At 37.0% G+C, this 27,942-nt stretch overlaps 2 protein-coding genes across 2 annotated transcripts; one reads left to right on the top strand and one right to left on the bottom strand.

Annotated features, from left to right (window-relative positions):
• Positions 1–5,510: 5,510 nt before the first annotated feature.
• LOC311279789 (NACHT, LRR and PYD domains-containing protein 3-like) lies at positions 5,511–10,723 on the top strand (the record flags this gene model as incomplete). The annotated part of the gene is made up of 7 exons (XM_084391507.1): positions 5,511–5,527; positions 5,749–5,871; positions 6,167–7,963; positions 8,086–8,259; positions 8,353–8,526; positions 9,849–9,895; positions 9,970–10,723. The coding sequence occupies 7 exons, from the start codon at positions 5,511–5,513 to the stop codon at positions 10,497–10,499; spliced, it is 2,862 nt and encodes a 953-aa protein (XP_084247633.1). The 3' UTR covers positions 10,500–10,723.
• Positions 10,724–17,791: 7,068 nt separating this feature from the next.
• Positions 17,792–27,087, bottom strand: LOC311286324 (NACHT, LRR and PYD domains-containing protein 3-like). The gene is made up of 8 exons (XM_084402482.1): positions 26,973–27,087; positions 25,552–25,740; positions 22,980–23,102; positions 20,890–22,764; positions 20,591–20,764; positions 20,328–20,501; positions 18,935–18,981; positions 17,792–18,860 (listed from the first exon to the last, which is right to left on the bottom strand). The coding sequence occupies exons 2-8, from the start codon at positions 25,701–25,703 to the stop codon at positions 18,331–18,333; spliced, it is 3,075 nt and encodes a 1,024-aa protein (XP_084258608.1). The 5' UTR covers positions 25,704–25,740; positions 26,973–27,087; the 3' UTR covers positions 17,792–18,330.
• Positions 27,088–27,942: the final 855 nt, after the last annotated feature.

Genomic DNA, 27,942 nt, shown 5'->3' with positions numbered 1-27,942 from the left:
ATGCAGGGACTCTCCAAACCCAGAACTGTGTGTCTATGTCAGAAGAAACATGCTTTGTGCGCTTCCTTGGTCGTATGTCCATTTCTCTGAGCTGAAACGTCAAAATAAACTGTAATAAATATTATACTTATTTATTGTCACCATGGTTTAATTTCTGTTTTCGCGCAGGTGCAGTGAGGTGAAAAACACTAGGGCAATCGCTTTGTAGCTCTGCTTCAACAAAGCTAGAATTTGTCCGAATTTAAAAAAAAAACAGTATGGCTGAGAAATCAGCTCAAATTCAGACGAAAACTGCACAGTGTATGCCCGGCCAATGTATGTGTGTTTCTGTGCTGTTTCTCAGAATTATTACAACATTATGAACAGGTATTTTTCACTTTCACGTTACTACTTTACTTTCTAATTATTCATGAGCTTTAAGTAAAATTCAAAACTGATTATGTGAGGTTTGTTTTTTAAGAGCAAAATACACACTTCCAGATGCAGAAGCTCGTATTGATGTTCCTAAATATCTGGGCAACTTTAAGTACCAAGTGTGGGAGAAGATGAAGGACGTCTGCCCTTACTGTGAGTGCTAGATCATTCCTGCACAGTTAATTCCCCGGTGTTAAATTAACACCGCTCTGTGTTCATATGGGAACCACCAGCAGGGTGTTAAAAGTAACACTAATTATTAGAGTTAATTAGAAGATTTGTGATTAATTGAGTGATGATTGTTCGATTATTGAAAACACCTGATGATAACAAGCAGAATCACTGAAGAAAATAGAAACAAAGAATACCCGTTTATACTTAGATTTAAACTTAGAATCTATAGGCTACTCCACATAATTTTTTTTTAAAAATCTGATTGTTTGATGTGAAGACTCTAAGTAATATTAGCATTACCTCTGTAGGCCTCTTTGTGGCAGCAGAAACTCTATATCCCCATCGTCTTGTGAAGATGAGCATTTGTTTGAGGACACTTTATAACACTATTTGTCATAATGGTGTATTAGGCTACTCACGACTGCCTGGGGTTCTGTTGGGACAGGAGGCTCCAAAAGACAGATATTACCATCAGAATCTGTTGGGACCAACAAAAAAAACCAACCCAAAGTAAAATAAATGGAAATATCAAAAACAGCCTTTATAAAAAAATAACACACCTCTTACATTTTATGAAGGCCCTTGGATCTTCGGGAGTGACTGGCTCTTAAGTCCCTTCAGGAATTCCCTCAGCCAAAAATGCTGCTGCACTGCGAGACACTGGATGCTATTTAGTTATTTAATATGTCAAATGTAAAGTCAGGTAGCCTACACCCATGATATGCTCAAGCCTTACCTGATTGAATTATGGTTTTATATTTTATTTTCAGCTGCTGGCATGTTCTTTTAATGCCTGCAGGATTGCTCCACATGAACATTAAAATGAGGTTGAATAACATACTGTTCTTCCAGTTTCACCTCTGATATTATAACAGTTGGGTAAGTTACTCTAAAATAGTTATTAATTACTAACTACAAATGACATCTTCAACAGTGTAATTAGATTAATGTAATAATGACTATCTTTAGAAAGTATTGGTCTACTTATTACTAATTACTAAATCCCATATCAACCTCAACCACTTGAACAATACAAGGAGAGACAAGAAACTGCACTTTTAATGCTTTCAAATAAACAATATACAATTGCATGAATTATTCTTAATTTGACTTGATTTTGATATTTGAATAATAATAATATGTGTTCATACTCTCCAAATGCTTGCAGAAGCACATCCAGTTCTGCTGGTGAGAAATATAAAGAGCTCTTTTTGTCTGGCGCTGTTGCCATGGTGACTCATAATATCTTGCTCCATTCATAATGGCTTTTTATAGTTGTGGTACACGTGCTTAACTCAGAGTAGGTCAACTCAGAGTTGATTGAACTAACTCATTTCAGCTGTTCTGTAACCGAAAACTCAGAGTTTCCCATCTCAGGGTAAGTCCACTCAGAGTTCAAGTTTTAACTCAGAGTTGTTTGAACCTCCTTTCTGAAACAGGCCGCAGGTAACCTAAAAATGCTTATTGTGCTATCACCCATCCCCAAACAGACACACAGGTATCAGAATACACAGTCCTGTTGAATCTGCGACTCTTTGCGCCACTAGAGGGAGTGAGTTTGTTATTCATACGAGTGTGGAGTTACAAGTAAACAAGACACACCTTCACCAGGTAGAAACACACGGAAACGAAAGTAAAAGAGACGGAAGAGAAGAGACGCCATTCCGAGGCTTTAAACCTGTTATCTGTGTGGATATTTAAACGGTCGCATATTGTGTGGTGAGTTCAGAAAGTACTTCATGTTACCATGCAGTGATATAACATTTTTCCGCCATTTAGGTTTATGTTCTTCTTTACATAAGATTTAAAACACAAATCAGTATATTTAGACATTAGAATCTAACCAAAATGGCGGAAACATTGACGACATATAAATTACTTCTGATATCCTGCGATTTAGCTTATATAGCCTACTAGGAATATTTTTATATAGCAATAATAATAGTTTGTTTTCTATAATATTATATAATCATTCAAATTATATATATATATATATATATATATATATATATATATATATATATATATATATATATAATATCCTATATTCAGATATTTTTAGATCAGGTAACAGCAAAATAAACATTTTGAATTTGAAGATATTTCTGACTAAATGTTAGTTTGTATCTGCAAATGATTGTTTTGTCATGTGACAGTGTCTGTCTGAAATACACAATTAAGTTAAAAGTCTATTTGTTTAAGTAAAAGCAAATTTATCCAAAACCCTAATAATTAAAATGTTCTGTTGTTTACTTGCTTGGTGAAGAAGAGGATAGAAGTGTATTTTATTTAACAGTTGGAAACACATGTTCTGTTAAAGGTTCATTAAAGGCTTAAAGGGACATTAAAAGGTTCTGTACAAGGTTTAAACCTATTGACATATTTAGAAAATAACAAATATTCTAAAAGAACCTTTCAATTACCATATGCTTTAGTTTACAATGAGATATATTTGTTTGTGTTCATTATAATATGGAAAAAGTCAATGTTCTAAAAATAATTAAGATGTACTTTATTGCAACATCGTACTACATAAAACTATTTAAAAATAACTGTGTTTCTTCACAAAAGGTCTGACTTTGAGAAATGAGAGCAGGAGAAAACTAAAATGAGTTTCCCTACTGAAAGACAAGATGAGGACACTGCCTCTGAAACGAGTCCTCCATCTCCTGGATCCAGCTGTGAGTCTGTGAAGAGTGATCAATCCATGAGGAATCTTCCGTCTGGATCCAGTGATGCAACAGTGACCTCTGAACCCAGGTGAGACACTGGTCATTTCAGCATTAACAGATGCTTTTATTCAAAGTGATTTACAGTGTATTCCTGCAGTGGGTGAGTGCTGATAAAGGGCTACAGTTGCTTTGAACGCCCAGAGAGTGCAATGATGGAGGATAAACTTGTGGTGCTCTCGCGGGTTATCATGAGCTTAACGACTTCACGAACCGTAACTACCACAATGTTAACAGAAAGTAAAACAAGTTAATAAAAGGCTGATTTGACGTTTACTTGACTGACAGGACAGCTGTTTCGGTGATTGCCTAGCAACATAAAAAACGCAGCGCACTGCTCATTCTGTGTGATCGGGGCAGTGCTGTGCGCCTCGCGTATTCAAACCTGAAAACCGCTTTTGGTGTGACTGGGGCCTAAAGCAGTGTTTTAGTGCCGCTTTTTAGAGCGGTCACGTCCGTAACGGAGAACTGTCTCATCCGTAACATTGTTTTTTCCCCATAAATGCGAACACGAAAAATAAAATTAAATGAATATTTTATGTTCTGTGGAGAGCCAAACGTTCTTCATCTGGTGTGTAGTATTACTTTTGGTTTGCGCAGTGTAATTCACAGAATTGATTGCTCTGCTACCAGCCTCTGTCACGTACCGTGGAGCTTGTGACTATTGGGCAAGCGCGCAGCTGAGAAGGCAGTGTCGCTGTCAAATCTGTCCCTGGGAACAGTAACGATGCACCAAATTGAAAAAGCAACTACGTTTAATTACCAAATTTTTAGTAGTAGCGCGTTACACTACTTGTACCCGAAAAAAGTAGTTACGTTACTGTAACGCGTTACTTTGTTTATGTTTATGTAACACTGTTTATGACCACAAAAGGAAAGTTTCCTGCTCGTGCTCATCCATTTAATGGCTGTGAATAGTGACCAGCATCATTTTTTTCATCTGTATCACAGAATAATCCCATGCGATACGTGCCATAGTCTAAATTAAGTGTTCTGGTATAGGCTACGATATGAAATTTAATGTATTATTTAACAAAAATCCTGACCTTGTCTGATGGTCTGTGCTTGACTGCGTGTTCATGAGACAGCACCGCAGTTCACTCCGACTCGCCCAGAAAAGCACACAATTTGTGAGAAATCAAGATTAACAAAAATACAACACAAAATATAGCCCTAATCCATATCTTCTTCTCTGAGGTGAATACCTGTTGTGTTTGTAGTTTTTGCGCTCACATCTGTCAACTGTCATTCTGATATTTAGCCTAACTCAGTGAAGAAAGTTCCTTGACTTTTTGGGGGATATTCTAGGCATTGTATTTGTATTTACTTAACGAATGAATGAAATAATGAATGAATCACTTGGCCTAGCCTACTACAGAATGCTATGGAGAAAGAGTTTGCGTGGACTTCATTTGTTGACTCCTTTCTTGTTACACGGCAAGGTTGGTGACTTGATCATTACACCAAAACAGGAAGTAAAGTATCTGGGATGTGTATTAGATAAAAAATTGATAGGAGAAAATATGGCTGTTTCAGTTCGTTCAAAAATGTTTTTAGCAAGACAAGCGGCTTATAAATACTCAAACTTTAAAAATGTTAGCTGGAGCATTAGTGCAGGCACACTATGATTATGCTGCAACATTTTGGTTTAGTGGTAGTACGAAACGAACAAAAAAATAATTGCAAACTGCTCAAAATAAGCTATGCAGGGTAATATTGAAAGCACATCCACAGCTGCATCTAAATGATGAACATTTTAGAGAGCTTGGTTTTTTAAAAGTTGAAAAAAGGGTAACATTTCTTAAATTGGTGTTGGCATTTAAAATAATAAAGAAAAGTGCTCCAAGGTACCTGATGTGCATAGTCATTCCACAAGGGGGAGTAGCACTGATATTTATCCTTGTAGATTTAAGAGTTTAATGGGGATGAATTCCTTTCTATATATTAGTGCTATAGCCTGGAATAATTTACCTTGTTGTATAAAGCAGATAAAAGTTGAAAGTGATTTTAGAAAGGCCTTTTTATCATTAATTTTAAAGTGATGTAGTGTGAGATGCTGAACTTGATGGTGATTTCTCTCCATATATGATCTGTTCTGTTCTGTTCTGTTCTTACATTTTGTAAACATAGAGGACCACAATGGAAATAAGTATTTGGCTTTTCTGTGCATTTTATCCTCGACAGTTTGAAATTATGTATGATCCCTCTGTGTACAAATTTCAATATTGTCAAATAAATCAATCAAAATACTTAATCTCTTTTCTCTCATGTTACTCTATTGGATGAACTTTTGTATTGCTTTATTGTAAATGGATTAAAAGATGAAAAGTCTCTGCTAAATTAATAAATACGTGTAAATATATTGATAATTCTAGTTATACAGCATAGCTAGTGCTCCAAAATTACTTTTTGTTTGTTTGTCATTTGTCAGTATCAGCAGGAGGAAGAGACTGAGATCAGAGTCTCCAGAACCCAGCGCTGTGTCTCTGAAGAGTAGCAGATCCATGATGCAACCCATACATTTCAGTGATGGACCAGTGACCTCTGATCCTCCGTTAGTATAAACCTTTACTTGTTGATTTATTGTAGTGCATCTAAGATGAAAAATTATTTTAATGAAAAAACTTTGTAAAAAAAAAAAGAAATAAGAAAAAGAAAGAAATACCATGAAAAAAAACCATCATAAAATCATATATAGTAACCAATATATTTTTTATGTTATTTAATGGTCATTCTAATGACGGCAATTGCTGCTCTTTACTTTTTTAATTACAGCAGGGCGGAGATACAAGAGCTGATCAGATATGTGCCATTCTCTACATCCCACTATCAGGACAAAACTGAATCAGTCCTGCACACACACTGGAGACTGGAGACCTGCAGAGAGTCAAAGACCAGCACAAAACCAGCATGAAGAACAAGTATGAGAAATTATTTGAGGGAAACAAACTCCAAGAGAATGAAACCCTCCTGAACAGGATCTACACACAGCTCTACATCATAGAGGGAGAGAGAGAAGGAGTGAATAAAGAACATGAGGTTTTACAGATGGAGAAAACAGCCAGAACACAACACTCACAAGACACTCCAATCATCTGCAATGACATCTTTAAAGCCCCACCTGTACCAGGATGTGAGGAGAAAGACCAAATCAAGACTGTTCTTACTAAAGGCATCGGTGGAATCGGGAAAACTGTCTTTGTGCAGAAGTTCATTCTGGACTGGGCCGAGGGAAAAGCCAATCAGGATGTAGATTTCATATTTGTGCTTCCATTTCGAGAGTTGAACTTGATCCGAGATCATCAGTACAGTCTTCACAGACTTCTGCTGGACTTTCATCCTGAACTTCACAGTCTGGACTCAAAGATTTATGAGGAGTGTAAAGTTGTGTTTATATGTGATGGTCTGGATGAAAGCAGAATCACACTGATGTTTTCTGATGCTCAGAAAGTTTCTGATGTGACTGAGACTTCATCAGTGGGTGTGTTGATGTCAAACCTCATTAAAGGAGAGCTGCTTCCCTCTGCTCTCATCTGGATCACCTCGAGACCAGCAGCAGCCAATCAGATCCCCTCCAAATACATCAACCATCTGACAGAAATTCAGGGATTCAACGAGCCTCAGAAAGAGCAATATTTCAGGAAGAGAATCAGTGACGAGCATCAAGCCAGCAGAATCATCTCACACATCAGAAGAGCAGGAAGCCTCAACATCATGTGCCACATACCCGTCTTCTGCTGGATCTCGTCCACTGTGCTTCAAAAGCTCCTGGAAGAAGATCTGAGTGCAGAAATCCCTCAAACTCTGACTGAAATGTACATCCACTTCCTGCTGATTCAAATCAACATGAGGAATCAGAAGTATGAAGAGAGAGATCCAGAGGAACTACTGCAGTCCAACAGAGAAGTGATTGTGAAACTTGCTGAAGTGGCTTTCAAACAGCTGATGAAGGGCAATGTGATGTTCTATGAGGAGGACCTGATTGAGAGCGGCATAGAAGTCACTGACGCCTCAGTGTATTCTGGGATTTGCACTGAGACCTTTAAGGAGGAATCTGTGATTCATCAGAGGAAAGTCTACAGTTTCATTCATCTGAGCGTCCAGGAGTTTCTCACTGCTTTCTATTTGTTTTACCTTTATGTAATGAAAAATGTCGACACATCCAAGTTTTTGGATGTAGTTCATAATCTGCATAGGGAAACAGTAGATAAAGCCCTCAAGAGTAAGAATGGACACCTGGATCTGTGTCTGCGGTTCCTGCTTGGCATCTCACTGGAGTCCAATCAGAGACTCTTACAGGATCTACTTACACACACAGAGAAAACCTCAGAGAGCATCGGGAGAACCACACAGTACATTAAAGAGAAGATCAAAGATGGACATGGACTCTCCACTGAGAGATCCATCAATATGTTCCTCTGCCTGCTGGAAGTCAAAGACCAGACTCTGTCCAGAGAGATTCAGGAGTTTGTGAAATCAGACAAACACTCAGAGAAGAAACTCTCTCCTGCTCACTGCTCAACAATCGCCTACATGCTTCAGATGTCAGAGGAGGTGCTGGATGAGCTGGACCTCAAGAAATACAACACATCAGATCAGGGGAGAAGAAGACTAATACCAGCTGTGATCAAGTGCAGGAAAGCTCTGTGAGTGTTTTTTCTCTCTTGTATACTCATTTAAGTTACTTAATATTTGTATATCTTCAGTCAGATACATTTTAACTGTTAGAGAATTTACAGACAGAAAATTGTGTTCTGCTTTCTTTTAGTCTTGCTGGCTGTAATCTCAGTTGCCAGTCCTGTAAAATTGTGGCATCCGCCCTTCAATCTTCAAACTCGTTCCTGAGAGAGCTGGATCTGAGTAACAATGACCTGCAGGATTCAGGAGTGAAACTGCTCTCTGATGGACTAAAGAGTCCAAACTGTCAGCTGGAGATACTGAGGTGTGTTAGAGCATATAAGGGATATATATACACTCAGCCGGTCATAATTTTGATGTGTGTTTGTTGATGATCTGACTGTGTATGTGTCTGTAGGTTGTCTGGCTGTATGGTGACTGAGGAAGGCTGTGGTTATGTGTCTTCAGCTCTGAGTTCAAACCCCTCACACCTGAGAGAGCTGGATCTGAGCTACAATCACCCAGGAGAATCAGGAGTCCAGCTGCTCAACGACAAACTGAAGGATTCAAACTACAAACTGGAGATACTCAAGTATGTGGGCTAATTATGACTCATATGTTTCCTAAGAGGGATATTTTGTTAAAATAATGTTTTATGAAATGTTGTGCTCCCATTATTTTTTTTGCTGACTTTTCTCTGATTTAATACAGAAAAATCCATAAACCTCATGTAAGAACAACATTTTTAATCTGTTATATTGTTTTAATTTAATTCAGCTTTTAAAAAAATTATACACTACAGCTTTATTTCTTTACCAAATAACGAACGAGTATATTTACCGATTTCAGATAAAATCTGCAGAATGTTCATAAAGTGCACAATGAATCGTTGTCAACCCTGGTCCTGGAGGTCTACCTTCCTGCAGACTTCTGTTCTAACCCCTTGACTTCACAAACCTGCCTGTAATTTTCAAGTAAACTTGATTAGCTGGATCAGGTGTGCTTGATTGTGGTTGGAGCTGAACTCTGCAGGACATCAGTAAATATTGAAAGCAAATTCATATACTTTCTTGAAAAGCTAAAAACAAAAGTCTGAAAATTCTGGTAAACACCTTCGAACTACCATTGGTCCGTGGCGTTTATGTAATAGGTAGGTGTGGCTCTGAGGCTCTTTTTTTTTTTTACATGGAAATCTTCTCCGGTTCATTTCCTCTGTTTAGTCTGTCCTTTCACAGCTGACATTTTTGGTTGTTTACCACATATTTGCATATCCTCTTAAAGGATCATCTAAATGGTCACCTATTTGAAAAGTATTTTTTCTCCTAAGCGAAGAATATATTGGGTCCTTACTTTACTAAATCATAAAACTACCATAATATGCTTGTAGAAATACAAGAAACAAGTTCAACTACTAGTTTCTATGAAAAACAATGCTTCAGCCAGCTATTCTACTTTTAAATGTGCTTTCCGGAGCTGGATGTCTGTTTTTGTTTTGGTCCGTGTGATCCCGCTACACTGCAAATTTGCCCAATAGTATTTCGAAACACGGGTTGCCAGTTGGTGGAAAACACAGCGGATTGCAGCCAGCAAACAACTGAGTCAAAGATTGCAGATTTTACCTAACCTAAAAAGCCTCTGGAGTAAAAACATTGCAAATTATTACATTGGCTGATCAGCTTGCAATGTAAGGCTCATGAAAGGAACATGAAATGTATCGCTTTCCATTGTCATGCACCCTCATTCCTTCTGCGTTTCTCAATCTGGCAAATCGTGTGAGCGTCGATTCTGAGGACGGGGTGGGAGAAACAACTCTCTCCAATATTTTGAATATGGACTGCAGTACCCATTACAACAGCTAGCAGCCAATATTACATACTGCACCTTTAAACATTATTTGTTTTTCTCTCTGCTCAGTTTGGATCATGGAGGAAATTTCAGGATCACACCAGGACTGCGGAAATGTAAGTCCTCACACACATGCAAACCTCTGCATTCTTAATGCCACCGCTCTTCTGATCTGATGTTCTGTGTTCAGATGCTTGTGATCTCACTCTGGATCCAAACACAGCACACACTCGTCTCTCTCTGTCTGATGGGAACAAAAAAACAACATGTGAGAAAGAGTATCAGCTGCATCCTGATCATCCAGAGAGATTTGAGCTCCAGGAGCAGGTTCTGTGTCGAGAGAGTCTGACTGGACGCTGTTACTGGGAGGCTGAATGGACTGGATGGGGTCATGTCGCAGTGGCATATAAAGGAATCAGCAGGAAAGTAGGGAGTGAATGTCGGTTTGGACTGAATGAAAAGTCCTGGAATCTGTACTGTTGTGATGACAATTACTCTGTCTGGCACAATAGTAAGAGAACGAACATTCCTGTCCCTTCATCTTGTTCTAACAGAGTAGGAGTGTATGTGGACGTGTCGGTCGGCACTCTGTCCTTCTACAGGGTCTCTGACACACACACACTCACACACTTATACACATTCAACACCACATTCACTGAACCCCTCTATGCTGGATTTAGAGTTTATACTGATTCTTCAGTGTCTCTGTGTCAGATTTAACAGCCTCCTGTGATGAACCAAAAAGACACATATGGAAACACATTTTAAGTCACATCATGACATATAAATTCACAATTATCTGAAATAAAGTCAGAATAAGGAGATATAAAGTCACAATTGTCACAAATGACGGAATCAAACAAATTCTACATAAAGTGTACAGGGAGGCTCCTCTTCAATGGGCTATGAAGGCCAACTTCCACAGTGCTAATAAGAGATGTGATTGGTCAGATTTGCTTTTATGAATAAAATACTGGACATATCAGAATATTTTGTGAATATGCAAATAGCTCTGTAAACTATATCGATCATATCGATTTTCTGATTGGCTAACACAGACTTAGAACCCTCTGTCAAACAGGAAAGATTAGGTTAATCCATTTGAGGTAATCGTTATATATTTCCTTTATAGTTTCTAAGAAATACATGAGAGGCGGGAGTAAGATAAACCAGGTGCTGCTTTTTTTTATAGCACTACTACATACTCTACGGCGTTTACACAAAGAAACACAGAAGGGTACATTTTCATTTCATAAACACACAACAGTAGTCAAGCTGTTTTTATGTTATATTTAAATACATAACATTTATTGTTAAATAATTTAGATAGATAGATAGATAGATAGATAGATAGATAGATAGATAGATAGATAGATAGATAGATATTATTTAACATTTCATAACTTTTAAATCTTTTTTGCTGTCCTGATTTGTCACTCCTTCACTGAAGGTTCTGAAGGGTCTGACCACACGCCACTGATATCCAGTCTCCGGTCTGTTATTGTGTGAGTAAGTGGAGACTTCAGGGAGTCAGAGATGATGGTCTGTAGAAACACTGGCTCTTCATTTGATCTCATAAAGCTACTGTAGATTTTGTCACAGTTTCAGCTTAAAATGGTTTTATTCGAGTCCAAATACATTGCAAAAATATAAATTAATTTGAATGAATCTAAGTAACTAAGTAAGTAACTTCTAAGCATCAGATCAGGTGAAAATGTCTCTGTAATTTAACATCTGTACAGTGCAACACTGTTACTGGTTTTGTTCAATAAATCTTTGCACATAATGAATGGACTGTGTGTCATGTTACATCTGTAAAGTTCACATTGAGGACTGAGAGATTCAGACACTAAACATTGAGATGATGCAGTGATTAGTGTGTGTTTAAAGCAGACGTCACACACTCACACACTGTCTGCTCTCCTCTATTTCATGTGTCTTTCTGATTATCAGTCTGTTTTCATTCTTCATTGGTTCCTCTCTCATGTCCTGAATGGATGTGTTGTTGGAGTCTCTGCTGCTGGACGGGGGTCAAAAGTCAATGAAGAAAGAAAATTACGGACATTCAAGCTAAAACATTGGGTATTTAAATGTTGTCTATTTTGTGATAAATTCATACGTTCTTTGTTACAATGTATAACATAAACAGGCTTCTGCTCTTATACGGGATATTTTAGAACCATTATGAGTTTAAAACCATAGAGATAAACATTATTTTATTGTCAAAACAAATGAACTCAATTCAAGTCTGCATTATTTATTCACAGCTGCTGAAATAGCCTTAACTAGTTTTATTTTTCCACATAGCCAGACCTTTACCAGCCTTCAGGAGCGATTCTAGACCCTTTACATATAACTTTGAGCAGGCACCGAGCAGCCATAACGTGTCTATAACATCTACCTTCACTTTATTTGAGCGGGGAAGCGGCTACATCTGTGCCATGAAGCCAAACTCAACCCTGTGATTGCATGCCAAGATTTCACTTCAGATATGCCAACATATGAACAAAACCTCAGTATGAGTTAACTCAGGCTTCAACCAAATGCAGAAGGATACGCAGGCAAGAGACAGTGATGGCAACAAATTATAAAATATTTATTGATTCATTTGCATTTTTATCAAAGATTTGTAAATGTTCTCATAACAAACAAGGGGGTGGAAAATTGACTGCACATTGTCACCATTTCGTGGACATGAGTGGAAACAACAACTTATTAATCGGTTATGTTGTTAATACAGTAATATCAAAGTATTTGATGAAATGTCATTAAATGGGATCAAGTTAAAAAAAATGTAAGAATGATATATAAAAAATGACGAATTAAGTTATATATAAATTAATATCATATTATACACTGTTAAAAAAAAACGTGAAATTTACGGTAAAAAACCGGCAGCTGTGGTTGCCAGTATTTTACCGTAAAAAATAAGGTAGCAACCTTTTATGTTTTACGGGATTTAAATTTACGGGCAAAAAAACACAATGTAAAAAAACCCCTGTGAAATTTACGGTAAAAAACGTTAGCTTGGTTGCCAGTATTTTACCGTAAAAAATATGGTAGCAACCTTACTTAAAAAAAAAAAAAAAAAAAACCTTCAGCAGGATTTAAATGTGTGGTAAAAAAACAAACATCAGCTGTGGTTCCCAGTACTTTACCATAAAAAATACAGTAGGAACCTTTTAGTTTTCACAGGACAACCGTTATATTACATAAACCGATAAATGTTATCATTAAATTTCACTGAAGTATTAAAGTTTACTTTATATCTTTGCAATATACTGAAAACCATCATAATAACACAAATGTCAAAAAAGAAGAAAAAAAAAACACAAAGATTTAAGTATACCATTAGTTTTTCACAATTTGAGGTACATGGTAATATTGAGAAGGTGCACAGTGTCATACACACAAACACAAAACACCATCATGGTGACATACACACGTGACTCCAAATAATGGCATAAACATTCATTAAACAATATATGATGTAATATAAACCAAAAAAATATAATATAAACTGATAACAAAAACCAAGAAGAAACATAATTATTTAAATTAAATAGCATCAAATGTGAAGTGTCACACAGGGAATTCTGGGAATGTCCATTTAGAGAAACAACAGGAACAGAAAAAAGAGACGAGCAGAAACACAAGAACTACAACTGACTTCAGCCACAGCCTCAGATGAAATCAACTGAAGATAAAAAACATTAAATCTGTGAAGATCTCAGCAGAGGAGGATTAAACAACTCCACAAACAGCATTACCAGCTTCACTTATTACTAACCAGACTGACTTTATTTCTGTCAGACGTCTACAGTTCTGTTTGAGAATTAACAGAGGTTTAGATGTTGATGATTTATTGTTTCATTTGAAGTCACCATCATGGAGATCAGTGACTGCTTTAGTTGGGCTCTTGACCCTTGACTTTCTAACTTTAGTTTTTCTCTGCCTGCTGTAACTCTGTGTTTATAAAACATGTTGATTATAGCTAGGAAATCAGAGAGAAAATGAATCGTGTGATGGCAGTTGTGAATCAATGATGGCACACACAGATGTCACTGAACTCATTAAAATCCTTCTTTCTGACTTCGGTTTATGTTGTTGGTTAGTGAATCTGCATAAATGCCCAGACTTTGTGTATTTCTCAACACTATAATCCAGAGCCTTCAGCAGCCACTCCATGTTCTCCTCGTCTCTCGCTGCTCCAGCCCCGTGTTTTAAGTGCTTGAATCGTATGTTGGTGATTAGCAGAGCTAAACGTTTCCTCTGAGACTTTTCCTTGCAATCAGTCATTTCAATATATTGGTCTAATAAAGGTCTAACATTAATATATATATATTAATGTTAGACCTTTATTAGACCAATATATTGAAATGACTGATTGCAAGGAAAAGTCTCAGAGGAAACGTTTAGCTCTGCTAATCACCAACATACGATTCAAGCACTTAAAACACGGGGCTGGAGCAGCGAGAGACGAGGAGAACATGGAGTGGCTGCTGAAGGCTCTGGATTATAGTGTTGAGAAATACACAAATCTCTCTGGAACTGTGCGTACAGCCTCGTGAAATTATTATTATTTATATAAATCAGTGAAAGTCTTTGGGATGTACTGAAGGAGACTTAACAGAGTACTCGACTTTTGCATTGTCAATACAAGATCTTGATGCACCTCTTAATGGAAATAAGGTGTGTGATGTTATGTCCTATAAGAACATCCCAAAGACTTTCACTGAGGTTCAGCTCTGGACTCTGAGGAGCCGATTCATGTGTGGAAATGATCCTTCCAACCATTCTTTCACAATCTGAGCCTGATGAATCTTGACATTGTAATCCTGGAATATGGCCATGATGTGTCTTCCTACATGTTTGTTTAAGAAATAAAAACCACACACTCCATTTATTGGGTTAGAAGAACTGTCGCCAAACATATAACATGCTAGAAACATAATAATAACTGCAATAATGATCCAATCATATACTTTTAAGCATTTGCCTATTTAAAACAGTGACTTTTTTCTTCTTTTTTTTTCACAGGAAATAGATACAGCAATCAAGGACTTCGCTGCACGTTCTGAACATGAAGACTCAGACAGCACCTTTGTGGTTATTATGTCTCACGGGAAAAAGACCCCATATAGTGAAGAAACCATTTTAGGTGTCAACTATCATGAGGAGGAAAACCCTAATGATTACTTCCGTGTTGATGACATCTACTCCAATCTGAACTCAGAGAAATGTCCTGATTAATAAACCAAAGGTTATTCTGATTCAAGCCTGCAGAGGAGGTACGGCATTACTGATAAAACTCATATTGCTATTTCCCATTTTCTCTTTACCTTTTTCTTTATTTAGTACTGTATTGTGTGTCCATTTCTCTGTCCAGATCACCCAGGAGGTGTTTACAGGTGCTCTGGTCGTTGTGTGCACGTGAGCAAAGATTTCGTCTGTTTTATGTCCAGCCCCCCTGGTCAGTTTACTGTATGTGACATGATTGCTGAAATGAGATTAATTTGTAGCTCGCACATGTGTTTGTCTATTCACGAATGTCTGGTAAAAATGATTAAATTAATGATTTGTGACACCACTCAGATGTGTGACAAATAAAACAGTGCAGTTGTTTGTTTGTTATACATATAAATGCTTAACTTACCATTGATTTATCCCCACAGGTATCACTTCGTACAGGAATAGTATCAAAGGATCTTTTTTTGTCAACTACATCGTGGAGGTGTTCAGGAAGGTCAATAAAGTAAATTTAAATTGTTTTACTTTTCCAATGGTTTGATTTTCATTTTTGATTTTTTAAAGTACAGTTTTTTCACTTTCAAATTATTTGTTTTTTTTTTTATAGGTCAGCTCACGCATGGATAACGACCCACGTTTCACACGGCAGTGCAAAATATTGCCAAGTATAGAAAGAGTCACGCTTACAAAAAAATTCTACCTGTTCCCTGGACTTTGAGTATGTGGAGGTTCAATCAAAATCACACTTTTATGGCAATCTCTAACTCGACATCTAAACAAAAAAAAAGTCTAAATATGAAAAAAAGAGTGTGTGCTCTAAAGAAATGTGCTCTAAATTTGTTTCTGAAATTAAACATTTAAATTTGGTAAAAGGAATACTGAGCTCAAGACATACATCTGTGCTGACATTTATTAATTTATATATAACCTAATTCGTCATTTTTATATATCATTCTTACATTTTTTTTTAACTTGATCCCATTTAATGAAATTTCATCATACACTTTTCTATTACCATATTACTGTATTAACGACATAACCGATTAATAAGTTGTTGTCTCCACCCATGTCCATGAAATGGAGACAATGTGCAGTCAATTTTTCACCCCCTTGTTTGTTATGAGAACATTTACAAATCTTTGATAAAAATGCAAATGAATCAATAAATCTTTTCTAATTTGTTGCCATCACTGTCTCTTGCCTGCTTATCCTTCTGCATTTGGTTGAAGCCTGAGTTAACTCATACTGAAGTTCTGTTCATATGTTAGCATATTTGAAGTGAAATCTTGGCATGCCATCATAGGGTTGAGTTTGGCTTCATGGCACAGAAGTAGCCACTTCCCCGCTCAAATAAAGTGAAGGTAGATGTTATAGACACGTTATGGCTGCTCGGTGCCTGCTCAAATATGTAAAGGGTCTAGATCGCCCCTGAAGGCTGGTAAAGGTCTGGCTAAAATAAAAGTAGTTAAGGCTATTTCAGCAGCTGTGAATAAATAATGCAGACTTGAATTGAGTTCATTTGTTTTGACAATAAAATAATGTTTATCTCTGTAGTTTTAAACTCATAATGGTTCTAAAATATCCTGTAAAGAAGAGCAGAAGCCTGTTTATGTTATACACTGTAACAAAGAACACATGAATTTATCACAAAATAGACAACATTTAAATACCCAATGTTTTAGCTTGAATGTCCGAAAGTTTTCTTTCTTCAATGACTTTTGACCCGCGTCCAGCAGCAGAGACTCCAACAACACATCCATTCAGGACATGAGAGAGGAACCAATGAAGAATGAAAACAGAAAGACACATGAAATAGAGGAGAGCAGACAGTGTGTGAGTGTGTGACGTCTGCTTTAAACACACACTAATCACTGCATTATCTCAATGTTTAGTGTCTGATTCTCTCAGTCCTCAATCTGAACTTTACAGATGTAACATCACACACAGTCCATTCATTATGTGCAAAGATTTATTGAACAAAACCAGTAACAGTGTTACACTGTACAGATGTTACATTACAGAGACATTTTCTCCTGATCTGATGCTTAGAAGTTACTTACTTAGTAACTTAGATTCATTCAAATAAAGTTATATTTTTTGCAATGTATTTGGACTAAAACCATTTTAAGTTTTCAAAAACACAGAAAAAAAAATAATTTAGAGATAAAGAGGTAACTATAAAATGTAGCAAGTCAAGGTTGAACCAAATCAAAGACAAACATATGAATTACTCAGAATTGTAGTTTTGGCATAATTCTGCAAAGACAATAGTGTTAAACACAGAGTGAGGTACAACTTACTACAAAACCATAAAATGGATCTTTCCGGACAATCCAGCAGCAGAAACTGAGACTGAGGATCCTCTGAAACTGTGACAAAATCTACAGTAGCTTTATGAGATCAAATGAAGAGCCTGTGTTTCTACAGACCATCATCTCTGACTCCCTGAAGTCTCCACTGACTCACACAATAACAGACTGGATACCGGATATCAGTGGCGTGTGGTCAGACCCTTCAGAACCTTCAGTAAAGGAGTGACAAATCAGGACAGCAAAAAAGATTCAAAAGTTATGAAATGTTAAATAATATCTATATATCTATATCTATATCTATCTATCTTTCTATCTATGTATCTATATATCTATCTATCTATCTATCTATCTATATATATATATATATATATATATATATATATATATTATTTAACAATAAATGTTATGTATTTAAATAAAAAATAAATAAAAAAACAGCTTGACTACTGTTGTGTGTTTATGAAATGAAAATGGACCCTTCTGTGTTTCTTTGTGTAAACGTCTAGAGTTTCTAGAAGTGCTATAAAAAACAGCAAGCATCTGGTTTATCTTACTCCCGCCTATCATGTATTTCTTAGAAACTATAAAGGAAATATATAACGATTACCTCAAATGGATTAACCTAATCTTTCCTGTTTGACAGACAGTTGTAAGTCTGTGTTAGCCAATCAGAAACTCAATATGATATGATCGATATAGTTTACAGAGCTATTTGCATATTCACAAAATATTCTGATAGGTCCAGTAATTTATTCATATAAGCAAATCTGACCAATCACATCTCTTATTAGCACTGTGGAGGTTGGCCTTCATAGCCCATTGAAGAGGAGCCTTCCTGTACACTTTATGTAGAATTTGTTTGATTCCGTCATTTGTGACTTCATATCTCCTTATTCTGACTTTATTTCAGATAATTGTGAATTTATATGTCATGATGTGACTTAAAATGTGTTTCCATATGTGTCTTTTTGGTTCATCACAGGAGGCTGTTAAATCTGACACAGAGACACTGAAGAATCAGTATAAACTCTAAACCCAGCATAGAGGGGTTCAGTGAATGTGGTGTTGAATGTGTATAAGTGTGTGAGTGTGTGTGTGTAAGAGACGCTGTAGAAGGACAGACTGCCGGCTGACACGTCCACATACACTCCTACTCTGTTAGAACAAGATGAAGGGACAGTAATGTTCTTTCTCTTACTTTTGTGCCAGACAGAGTAAATATCATCACAACGGTAAAGATTCCAGGACTTTTCATTGTGTCCAAACTGACATTCACTCCCTCCTTTCCTGCTGATTCCTTTATATGCCACTGCGACATGACCCCATCCAATCCATTCAGCCTCCCAGTAACAGCGTCCAGTCAGACTCTCTCGACACAGAACCTGCCCCTGGAGCTCAAATCTCTCTGGATGATCAGGATACGGCTGATACTCTTTCACACATGTTGTTTTTTTGTTCCCATCAGACAGAGAGAGACGAGTGTGTGCTGTGTTTGGATCCAGAGTGAGATTACAAGCATCTGTGTACACAAAGACAGATCAGAAAAGCGGTGGCATCAAGAATGCAGAGGTTTGCATGTGTGTGAGGACTTACATTTCCGCAGTCCTGGTGTGAGCCATAAATTTCCTCCATGATCCAAACTGAGCAGAGAGAAAAACAAATAATGTTTAAAGGTGCAGTATGTAATATTGGCTGCTAGCTGTTGTAATGGGTACTGCAGTCCATATTCAAAATATTGGAGAGAGTTGTTTCTCCCACCCCGTCCTCAGAATCGACGCTCACATGATTTGCTAGATTGAGAAACGCAGAAGGAATGAGGGCGCATGGCAATGGAAAGCGATACATTTCATGTTCCTTTCATGAGCCTTACATTGCAAGCTGATCAGCCAATGTAATAATTTGCAATGTTTTTACTGCAGAGGCTTTTTAGGTTGGGTAAAATCTGCAATCTTTGACTCAGTTGTTTGCTGGCTGCAATAAGCTGTGTTTTCCACCAACTGGCAACCCGTGTTTCGAAATACTATTGGGCAAATTTGCAGTGTAGCGGGATCACACAGACCAAAACAAAAACAGACATTCAACCCCGGAAAGCACATTTAAAAGTAGAATAGCTGGCTGAAGCATTGTTTTTCATAGAAACTAGTAGTTGAACTTAGCATGTTTCTTCTACAAGCATATTATGGTAGTTTTATGCTTTAGTAAAGTAAGGACCCAATATATTCTTCGCTTAGGAGTAAAAATACTTTTGAAATAGGTGACCATTTAGATGATCCTTTAAGAGGATATGCAAATATGTGGTAAACAACCAAAAATGTCAGCTGTGAAAGGACAGGCTAAACAGAGGAAATGAACCGGAGAAGATTTCCATGTAAAAAAAAAAAAAGAGCCTCAGAGCCACACCTACCTATTACATAAGCGCCAAGGACCAATGGTAGTTCAAAGGTGTTTACCAGACTTTTCTGACTTTTGTTTTTAGCTTTTCAAGAAAGTATATGAATTTGCTTTCAATATTTACTAATGTCCTGCAGAGTTCAGCTCCAACCACAATTAAACACACCTGATCCAGCTAATCAAGTTTACTTGAAAATTACAGGCAGGTTTGTGAAGTCAAGGGGTTAGAACAGAAGTCTGCAGGAAGGTAGACCTCCAGGAGCAGGGCTGACACTGATTCATTGTGCACTTTATGAACATTCTGCAGATTTTATCTGAAATCGGTAACTACACTCGTTCGTTATTTAGTGAAAAAATAAAACTGTATAGTGTAGTCATTTTTTTTAAAGCTGAATTAAATTAAAACCTCTAGTTTTACACCTCTAAAGTTGGCTATAACAGATTAAAAATGTTGTTCTTACATGAGGTTTATGGATTTTTCTGTATTAAATCAGAGAGTCAGCAAAAAAATAATGGGAGCACAACATTTCAGAAAACATTATCTTAACAAAATATCCCTCTTAGGAAACATATGATTCATAACTAGCCCACATACTTGAGTATCTCCAGTTTGTAGTTTGGATCATTAAGTCTGTCGATGAGCAGCTGAACTCCTGATTCTCCTGGGTGATTGTAGCTCAGATCCAGCTCTCTCAGGTGTGAGGGGTTTGAACTCAGAGCTGAAGACACATAACCACAGCCTTCCTCTGTCACCATACAGCCAGACAACCTACAGACACACAGTCAGATCATTAACAAACACACATCAACATTATGACCGACTGAGTGTATATATATCCCTTATATGTTCTTACAAACCTCAGTATCTCCAGCTGACAGTTTGGACTCTTTAGTCCATCAGAGAGCAGCTTCAAATCTGAATCCTGCAGGTCATTGTTACTCAGATCCAGCTCTCTCAGGAACGAGTTTGAAGATTGAAGGACGGATGCCACAATTTTACAAGACTGGCAACTGAGATTACAGCCAGCAAGACTAAAAGAGAGCAGAACACAATTTTCTGTCTGTATATTCTCGAACAGTTAAAATGTATCTGACTGAAGTTATCTACAAATATTAAGTAACTTAAATGAGTATACAAGAGAGAAAAAAACACTCACAGAGCTTTCCTACAGTTGATCACAGCTGGTATCAGTCTTCTTCTACCCTCATCTGATGTGTTGTATTTCTTGAGGTCCAGCTCATCCAGCACCTCCTCTGACATCTGAAGCATGTAGGCGATTGTTGAGCAGTGAGCAGGAGAGAGTTTCTTCTCTGAGAGTTTGTCTGATTTCACAAACTCCTGAATCTCTCTGGACAGAGTCTGATCTTTCACTTCCAGCAGACAGAGGAACAGATTGATGGATCTTTCAGCGGAGAGTCCATGTCCATCTTTGATCTTCTCTTTAATGTACTGTGTGGTTCTCCTGATGCTCTCTGAGCTGCTCTCTGTGTGTGTCAGTAGATCCTGTAAGAGTCTCTGATTGGACTCCAGTGAGACACCCAGCAGGAACCGCAGGAACAGATCCAGGTGTCCATTCTCACTCTCAAGAGCTTTATCTACTGATCCTTTAAGCAAATTTTGTACTGAGGCAAAATTTTTCAGTCTCTCCATAGTTGTGTTCACATGGTAGTAAAATGCATAGAAAGCAGCAAGAAACTCCTGAATGCTCAGATGAACAAAGCTATAGACTTTCTTCTGATGAATCACAGATTCCTCTTTAAAGATCTCAGTGCAAATCCCAGAATACACTGAGGCGTCAGTGACGTCTATGCCGCTCTCAATCAGGTCCTCCTCATAGAACATCACATTGCCCTTCATCAGCTGTTTGAAAGCCACTTCAGCAAGTTTCACAATCACTTCTCTGTTGGACTGCAGGAGTTTCTCTGGATCTTTCTCTTCATACTTCTGATTCCTCATGTTGATCTGAATCAGCAGGAAGTGGATGTACATTTCAGTCAGAGTTTGAGGGATTTCTGCACTCAGATCTTCTTTCAGGAGCTTCTGAAGCACAGTGGATGAGATCCAGCAGAAGACGGGTATGTGGCACATGATGTTGAGGCTTCTTGCTCTTCTGATGTGTGAGATGATTCTGCTGGCTTGATGCTTTTCACTGATTCTCTTCCTGAAATATTCCTCCTTCTGAGACTCATTGAATCCCTGAATCTCTGTCAGACGGTGGATGTATTTGGAGGGGATCTGATTGGCTGCTGCTGGTCTGGAGGTGATCCAGATGAGAGCAGAGGGAAGAAGCTCTCCTTTAATGAGGTTTGACATCAACACACCCACTGATGAAGTCTCGGTCACATCAGAAACTTCCTGAGCGTCTGAAAACATCAGTGTGATTCTGCTTTCATCCAGACCATCAAATATAAACACAACTTTACCCTCCTCATAAATCTTTGAGTCCAGATCTTGAAGTTCAGGATGAAAGTCCAGCAGAAGTCTGTGAAGACTGTACTGATGATCTCGGATCAAGTTTAGCTCTCGAAATGGAAGCACAAACATGAAATCTACATCCTGATTGGCTTTTCCCTCGGCCCAGTCCAGAATGAACTTGTGCACAGAGACGGTTTTCCCAATTCCAGCGATGCCTTTAGTAAGAACAGTCTTGATTTGGTCTGTCTCCTCACATCCTGTTTCAGGTGAGGCTTTAAAGATGTCATTGCAGTAGATTGGAGTGTCTTGTGAGTGTTGTGTTCTGGCTGTTTTCTCCATCTGTAAAACCTCATGTTCTTCATTCACTCCTCCTCTCTCTCCCTCTATGATGTAGAGCTGTGTGTAGATCTTGTTCAGGAAGGTTTCATTCTCTTGGAGTTTGTTTCCCTCAAATAATCTCTCATACTTGATCTTCATGCTGGTTTTGTGTTGCTCTTTGACTCTCTGCAGGTCTCCAGTCTCCAGTGTGTGTCTCTGCAGGACTGCTTCAGTTTTGTCCTGATAGTGGGATGTAGAGAATGGCACAGATCTGATCAGCTCTTGTATCTCTGCCCTGCTGTAAATAAAAAGTAAAGAGCAGCAACTGCAGTCATTAGAATGACCATTAAATAACATCAAAATATATTGGTTACTATATATGATTTTATGATGTTGCACACTAAAAAAAAACCTTTCTTTTTCTTATTTCTTTTTTTACAGAGTTTTTTCATTAAAATAATTTTTCATCTTAGATGCACTACAATAAATCAACAAGTAAAGGTTTATACTAACGGAGAGTCAGATGTCACTGGTCCATCACTGAAAGTAAGGGGTTGCCTCATGGATCTGCTACTCTTCAGAGACACAGCGCTGGGTTCTGGAGACTCTGATCTCAGTCTCTTCCTCCTGCTGATGCTGACAAATGACAAACAAACAAAAAGTAATTTTGGAGCACTAGCTATGCCGTATAACTAGAATTATCAATATATTTACACGTATTTATTAATTTAGCAGACACTTTTCATCTTTTAATCCATTTACAATAAAGCAATACAAAAGTTCATCCAATAGAGTAACATGAGAGAAAAGAGATGAAGTATTTTGATTGATTTATTAGACAATATTGAAATTTGTACACAGAGGGATCATACATCATTTCAAACTGTCGAGGATAAAATGCACAGAAAAGCCAAATACTTATTTCCATTGAGGTCCTCTATGTTTACAAAATGTAAGAACAGAACAGACCAGAACAGATCATATATGGAGAGAAATCACCATCAAGTTCAGCATCTCACACTACATCACATTAAAATGAATGATAAAAAAGCCATTTTTTAACTTCCTTTCTAAAATCACTTTCAACTTTTATCTGCTTTATACAACAAGGTAAATTATTCCAGGCTATAGCACTAATATATAGAAAGGAATTAATCCCCATTAAACTCTTAAATCTACAAGGATAAATATCAGTGCTACTCCCCCTTGTGGAATGACTATGCACATTTTTCACATGTACATAATAATCTATCGGATACCTTGGAGCACTTTTCTTTATTATTTTAAATGCCAACACCAATTTAAGAAATGTTACCCTTCTTTTAACTTTAAAAAAATCAAGCTCTCTAAAATTTTCATCATTTAGATGCAGCTGTGGATGTGCTTTCAATATTACCCTGCATAGCTTATTTTGAGCAGTTTGCAATTATTTTTTTGTTCGTTTCGTACTACCACTAAACCAAAATGTTGCAGCATAATCATAGTGTGCCTGCACTAATGCTCCAGCTAACATTTTTAAAGTTTAAGTATTTATAAGCCGCCTGTCTTGCTAAAAATGTTATCCCATCACATATTTTTGAACGAACTAAAACAGCCATATTTTCTCCTGTCAATTTATTATCTAATACACATCCCAGATACTTTACTTCCTGTTTTGGTGTAATGATCAAGTCACCAACCTTGCCGTGTAACAAGAAAGGAGTCAACAAATGAAGTCCACGCAAACTCTTTCTCCATAGCATTCTGTAGTAGTCTAGCTAGGCCAAGTGATTCATTCATTATTTCATTCATTCGTTAAGTAAATACAAATACAATGCCTAGAATATCCCCCAAAAAGTCAAGGAACTTTCTTCACTGAGTTAGGCTAAATATCAGAATGACAGTTGACAGATGTGAGCGCGAAAACTACAAACACAACAGGTATTCACCTCAGAGAAGAAGATATGGATTAGGCCTATATTTTATGTTGTATTTTTGTTAATCTTGATTTCTCACAAATTGTGTGCTTTTCTGGGCGAGTCGGAGTGAACTGCGGTGCTGTCTCATGAACACGCAGTCAAGCACAGACCATCAGGCAAGGTCAGGATTTTTGTTAAATAATACATTCTATGTCATAACGTAGCCTATACCAGAACACTTAATATAGCCTATGGCACATATCGCATGTGATTATTCTGTGATACAGATGAAAAAAATGATGCTGGTGCTATTCACAGCCATTAAATGGATGAGCACGAGCAGGAAACTTTCCTTTTGTGGTCATAAACAGTGTTACATAAACATAAACAAAGTAACGCGTTACAGTAACGTAACTACTTTTTTCGGGTACAAGTAGTGTAACGCGCTACTACGGAAAATTTGGTAATGAAACATAGTTGCTTTTTCAATTTGGCGCATCGTAACTTTTCCCAGGGACAGATTTGACAGCGACGCTGCCTTCTCAGCTGCGCACTTGCCCAATAGTCACAAGCTCCACGGTACGTGACAGAGGCTGGTAGCAGAGCAATCAATTCTGTGAATTACACTGCGCAAACCAAAAGTAATACTACACACCAGATGAAGAAAGTTTGGCTCTCCACAGAACATAAAATATTTATTTAATTTTTTGTGTTCGCATTTATGGGGAAAAAAAAATGTTACGGATGAGACAGTTCTCCGTTACGGACGTGACCGCTCTGAAAGCAGCACTAAAAGACTGCTTTAGGCCCCAGTCTCACCAAAAGCGGTTTTCAGGTTCGAAAACGCGAGGCGCACAGCACTGCCCCGATCACATAGAACGAGCAGTGCGCTGCGTTTTTTATGTTGCTAGGCAACCACCGAAACAGCTGTCCTGTCAGTCAAGTAAACGTCAAATCAGCCTTTTATTAACTTTTTTTACTTTCTGTTAACATTGTGGTAGTTACGGTTCTTGAAGTCGTTAAGCTCCTGGTAACCCGCGAGAGCACCACAAGTTTATCTTCCATCATCGCACTCTCTGGGCGTTAAAGCAACTGTAGCCTTTATCAGCACTCACCCACTGCTGGAATACACTGTAAATCACTTTGAATAAAAGCATCTGTTAATGCTGAAATGGACAGTGTCTTACCTGGGGTTAGAGGTCACTGTTGCATCACTGAATTCAGACGGAAGATTCCTCATGGACTGATCACTCTTCACAGACTCACAGCTGGATCCAGGAGATGGAGGACTCATTTCAGAGGCAGTGTCCTCATCTTGTCTTTCAGTATGGAAACTCATTTTAGTTTTCTCCTGCTCTCATTTCTCAAAGTCAGACCTTTTGTGAAGAAACACAGTTATTTTTAAATAGTTTTATGTAGTACGATGTTGCAATAAAGTACATCTTAATTATTTTTAGAACATTGACTTTTTCCATATTATAATGAACACAAACAAATATATCTCATTGTAAACTAAAACATATGGTAATTGAAAGGTTATTTAGGAATATTTGTTATTTTCTAAATATGTCAATAGGTTTAAACCTTGTACAGAACCTTTTAATGCCCCTTTAACCCTTTAACAGAACATGTGTTTCCAACTGTTAAATAAAATACACTTCTATCCTCTTCTTCACCAAGCAAGTAAACAACAGAACTTTTTAATTATTAGGGTTTTGGATAAATTTGCTTTTACTTAAACAAATAGACTTTTAACTTAATTGTGTATTTCAGACAGACACTGTCACATGACAAAACAATCATTTGCAGATACAAACTAACATTTAGTCAGAAATATCTTCAAATTCAAAATGTTTATTTTGCTGTTACCTGATCTAAAAACATCTGAATATAGAATATTCTATCTATATATCTAATATATCTAATTTGAATGATTATATAATATTATAGAAAACAAACTATTATTATTGCTATATAAAAATATTCCTAGTAGGCTATATAAGCTAAATCGCAGGATATCAGAAGTATATATTTTTTTTTATTAGAAAAATAACATTTTAGTATATTATAATGGAATTGAAGAAATTGTACAAACATAAACAGCTTGTACTCCTACATTTTTTTTTTCTGTTATGAGGGATTTATAATAACAGAATAAAAAAAATAAAAAATACAGATAAAACAACAAAAAATTGTTTTATAAAATACAATAACAATTATATCAAAGATTAAATAATAATAATACATAGACAAATAAATAATAAATAAATAAATACCTTTTTACTCAAGTAAGGGGTAGGAAAGCTCATCAAAAGATTATATCTCAATTTGGTGATTCAAAACCTTATTTAAAATCTGGTATGTTTTAACTGCTTTTTTGTTTTGATTTAATTTACAGAGGGATTCAGCAAAACTTTTTAATTCAGAGCAAAATGCAGGATATCAGAAGTAATTCATACATCGTCAACGTTTCCGCCATTTTGGTTAGATTCTAAAGTCGAAATATAATGATTTGTGTTTTAAATCTCATGTAAAGAAGAACATAAACCTAAATGGTGAACAAGTGTTATATCACTGCATGGTAACATGAAGTACATTTTGAACTCACCACACAATATGCGACCGTTTAAATATCCACACAGTGAACAGGTTTAAAGCCTCGGAATGGCGTCTCTTCTCTTCCGTCTCTTTTACTTTCGTTTCTACCGTGTGTTTCTACCTGGTGAAGGTGTGTCTTGTTTTCTTGTAACTCCACACTCCTATGAATAACAAACTCACTCCCTCTAGTGGCGCAAAGAGTCATCGCAGATTCAACAGGACTGTATTCTGATACCTGTGTGTGTGTGTGTGTGTGTGTGTGTGTGTGTGTGTGTTTGGGGATGGGTGACTTGACCTTTATTTTAATGATAGCACAATAAGCATTTTTTGGTTACCTGGGGCCTGTTTCAATAAGGAGGTTCAAACAACTCTGAGTTAAAACTTGAACTCTGAGTTGACTTACCCTGAGATGGGAAACTCTGAGTTTTTGGTTTCAGAACAGCTGAAATGGGTTAGTTCAATTAACTCTGAGTTGACTGACTCTGAGTTTAGCGCGTGCACCACAACTATAAAAAGCCATTATCAATGGAGCGCAGATATTATGAGTCACCATGGCAACAGCGCCAGACAAAAAGAGCTCTTTATATTTCTCACCAGCAGAACTGGATGAGCTTCTGCAAGCATATGGAGAGTATGAACACATATTATTATTATTCAAATATCAAAATCAAGTCAAATCAAGAATAATTCATGCAATTGTATATTGTTTATCTGAAAGCATTAAAAGTGCTGTTTCTTGTCTCTCCTTGTATTGTTCAAGTGGTTGAGGTTGATATGGGATTTAGTAATTAGTAATAAGTAGACCAATACTTTCTAAAGATAGTCATTATTACATTAATCTAATTACACTGTTGAAGATGTCATTTGTAGTTAGTAATTACTAACTATTTTAGAGTAACTTACCCAACTGTTTTAATATCAGAGGTGAAACTGGAAGAACAGTATGTTATTCAACCTCATTTTAATGTTCATGTGGAGCA

Source organism: Rutilus rutilus (assembly GCF_951802725.1).
Source record: "Rutilus rutilus genome assembly, chromosome: 2".
Lineage (NCBI taxonomy): Eukaryota > Metazoa > Chordata > Actinopteri > Cypriniformes > Leuciscidae > Rutilus > Rutilus rutilus.
Note: the sequence above shows the minus strand (reverse complement) of the source record. Positions and strands in the feature narration are given on the sequence as shown.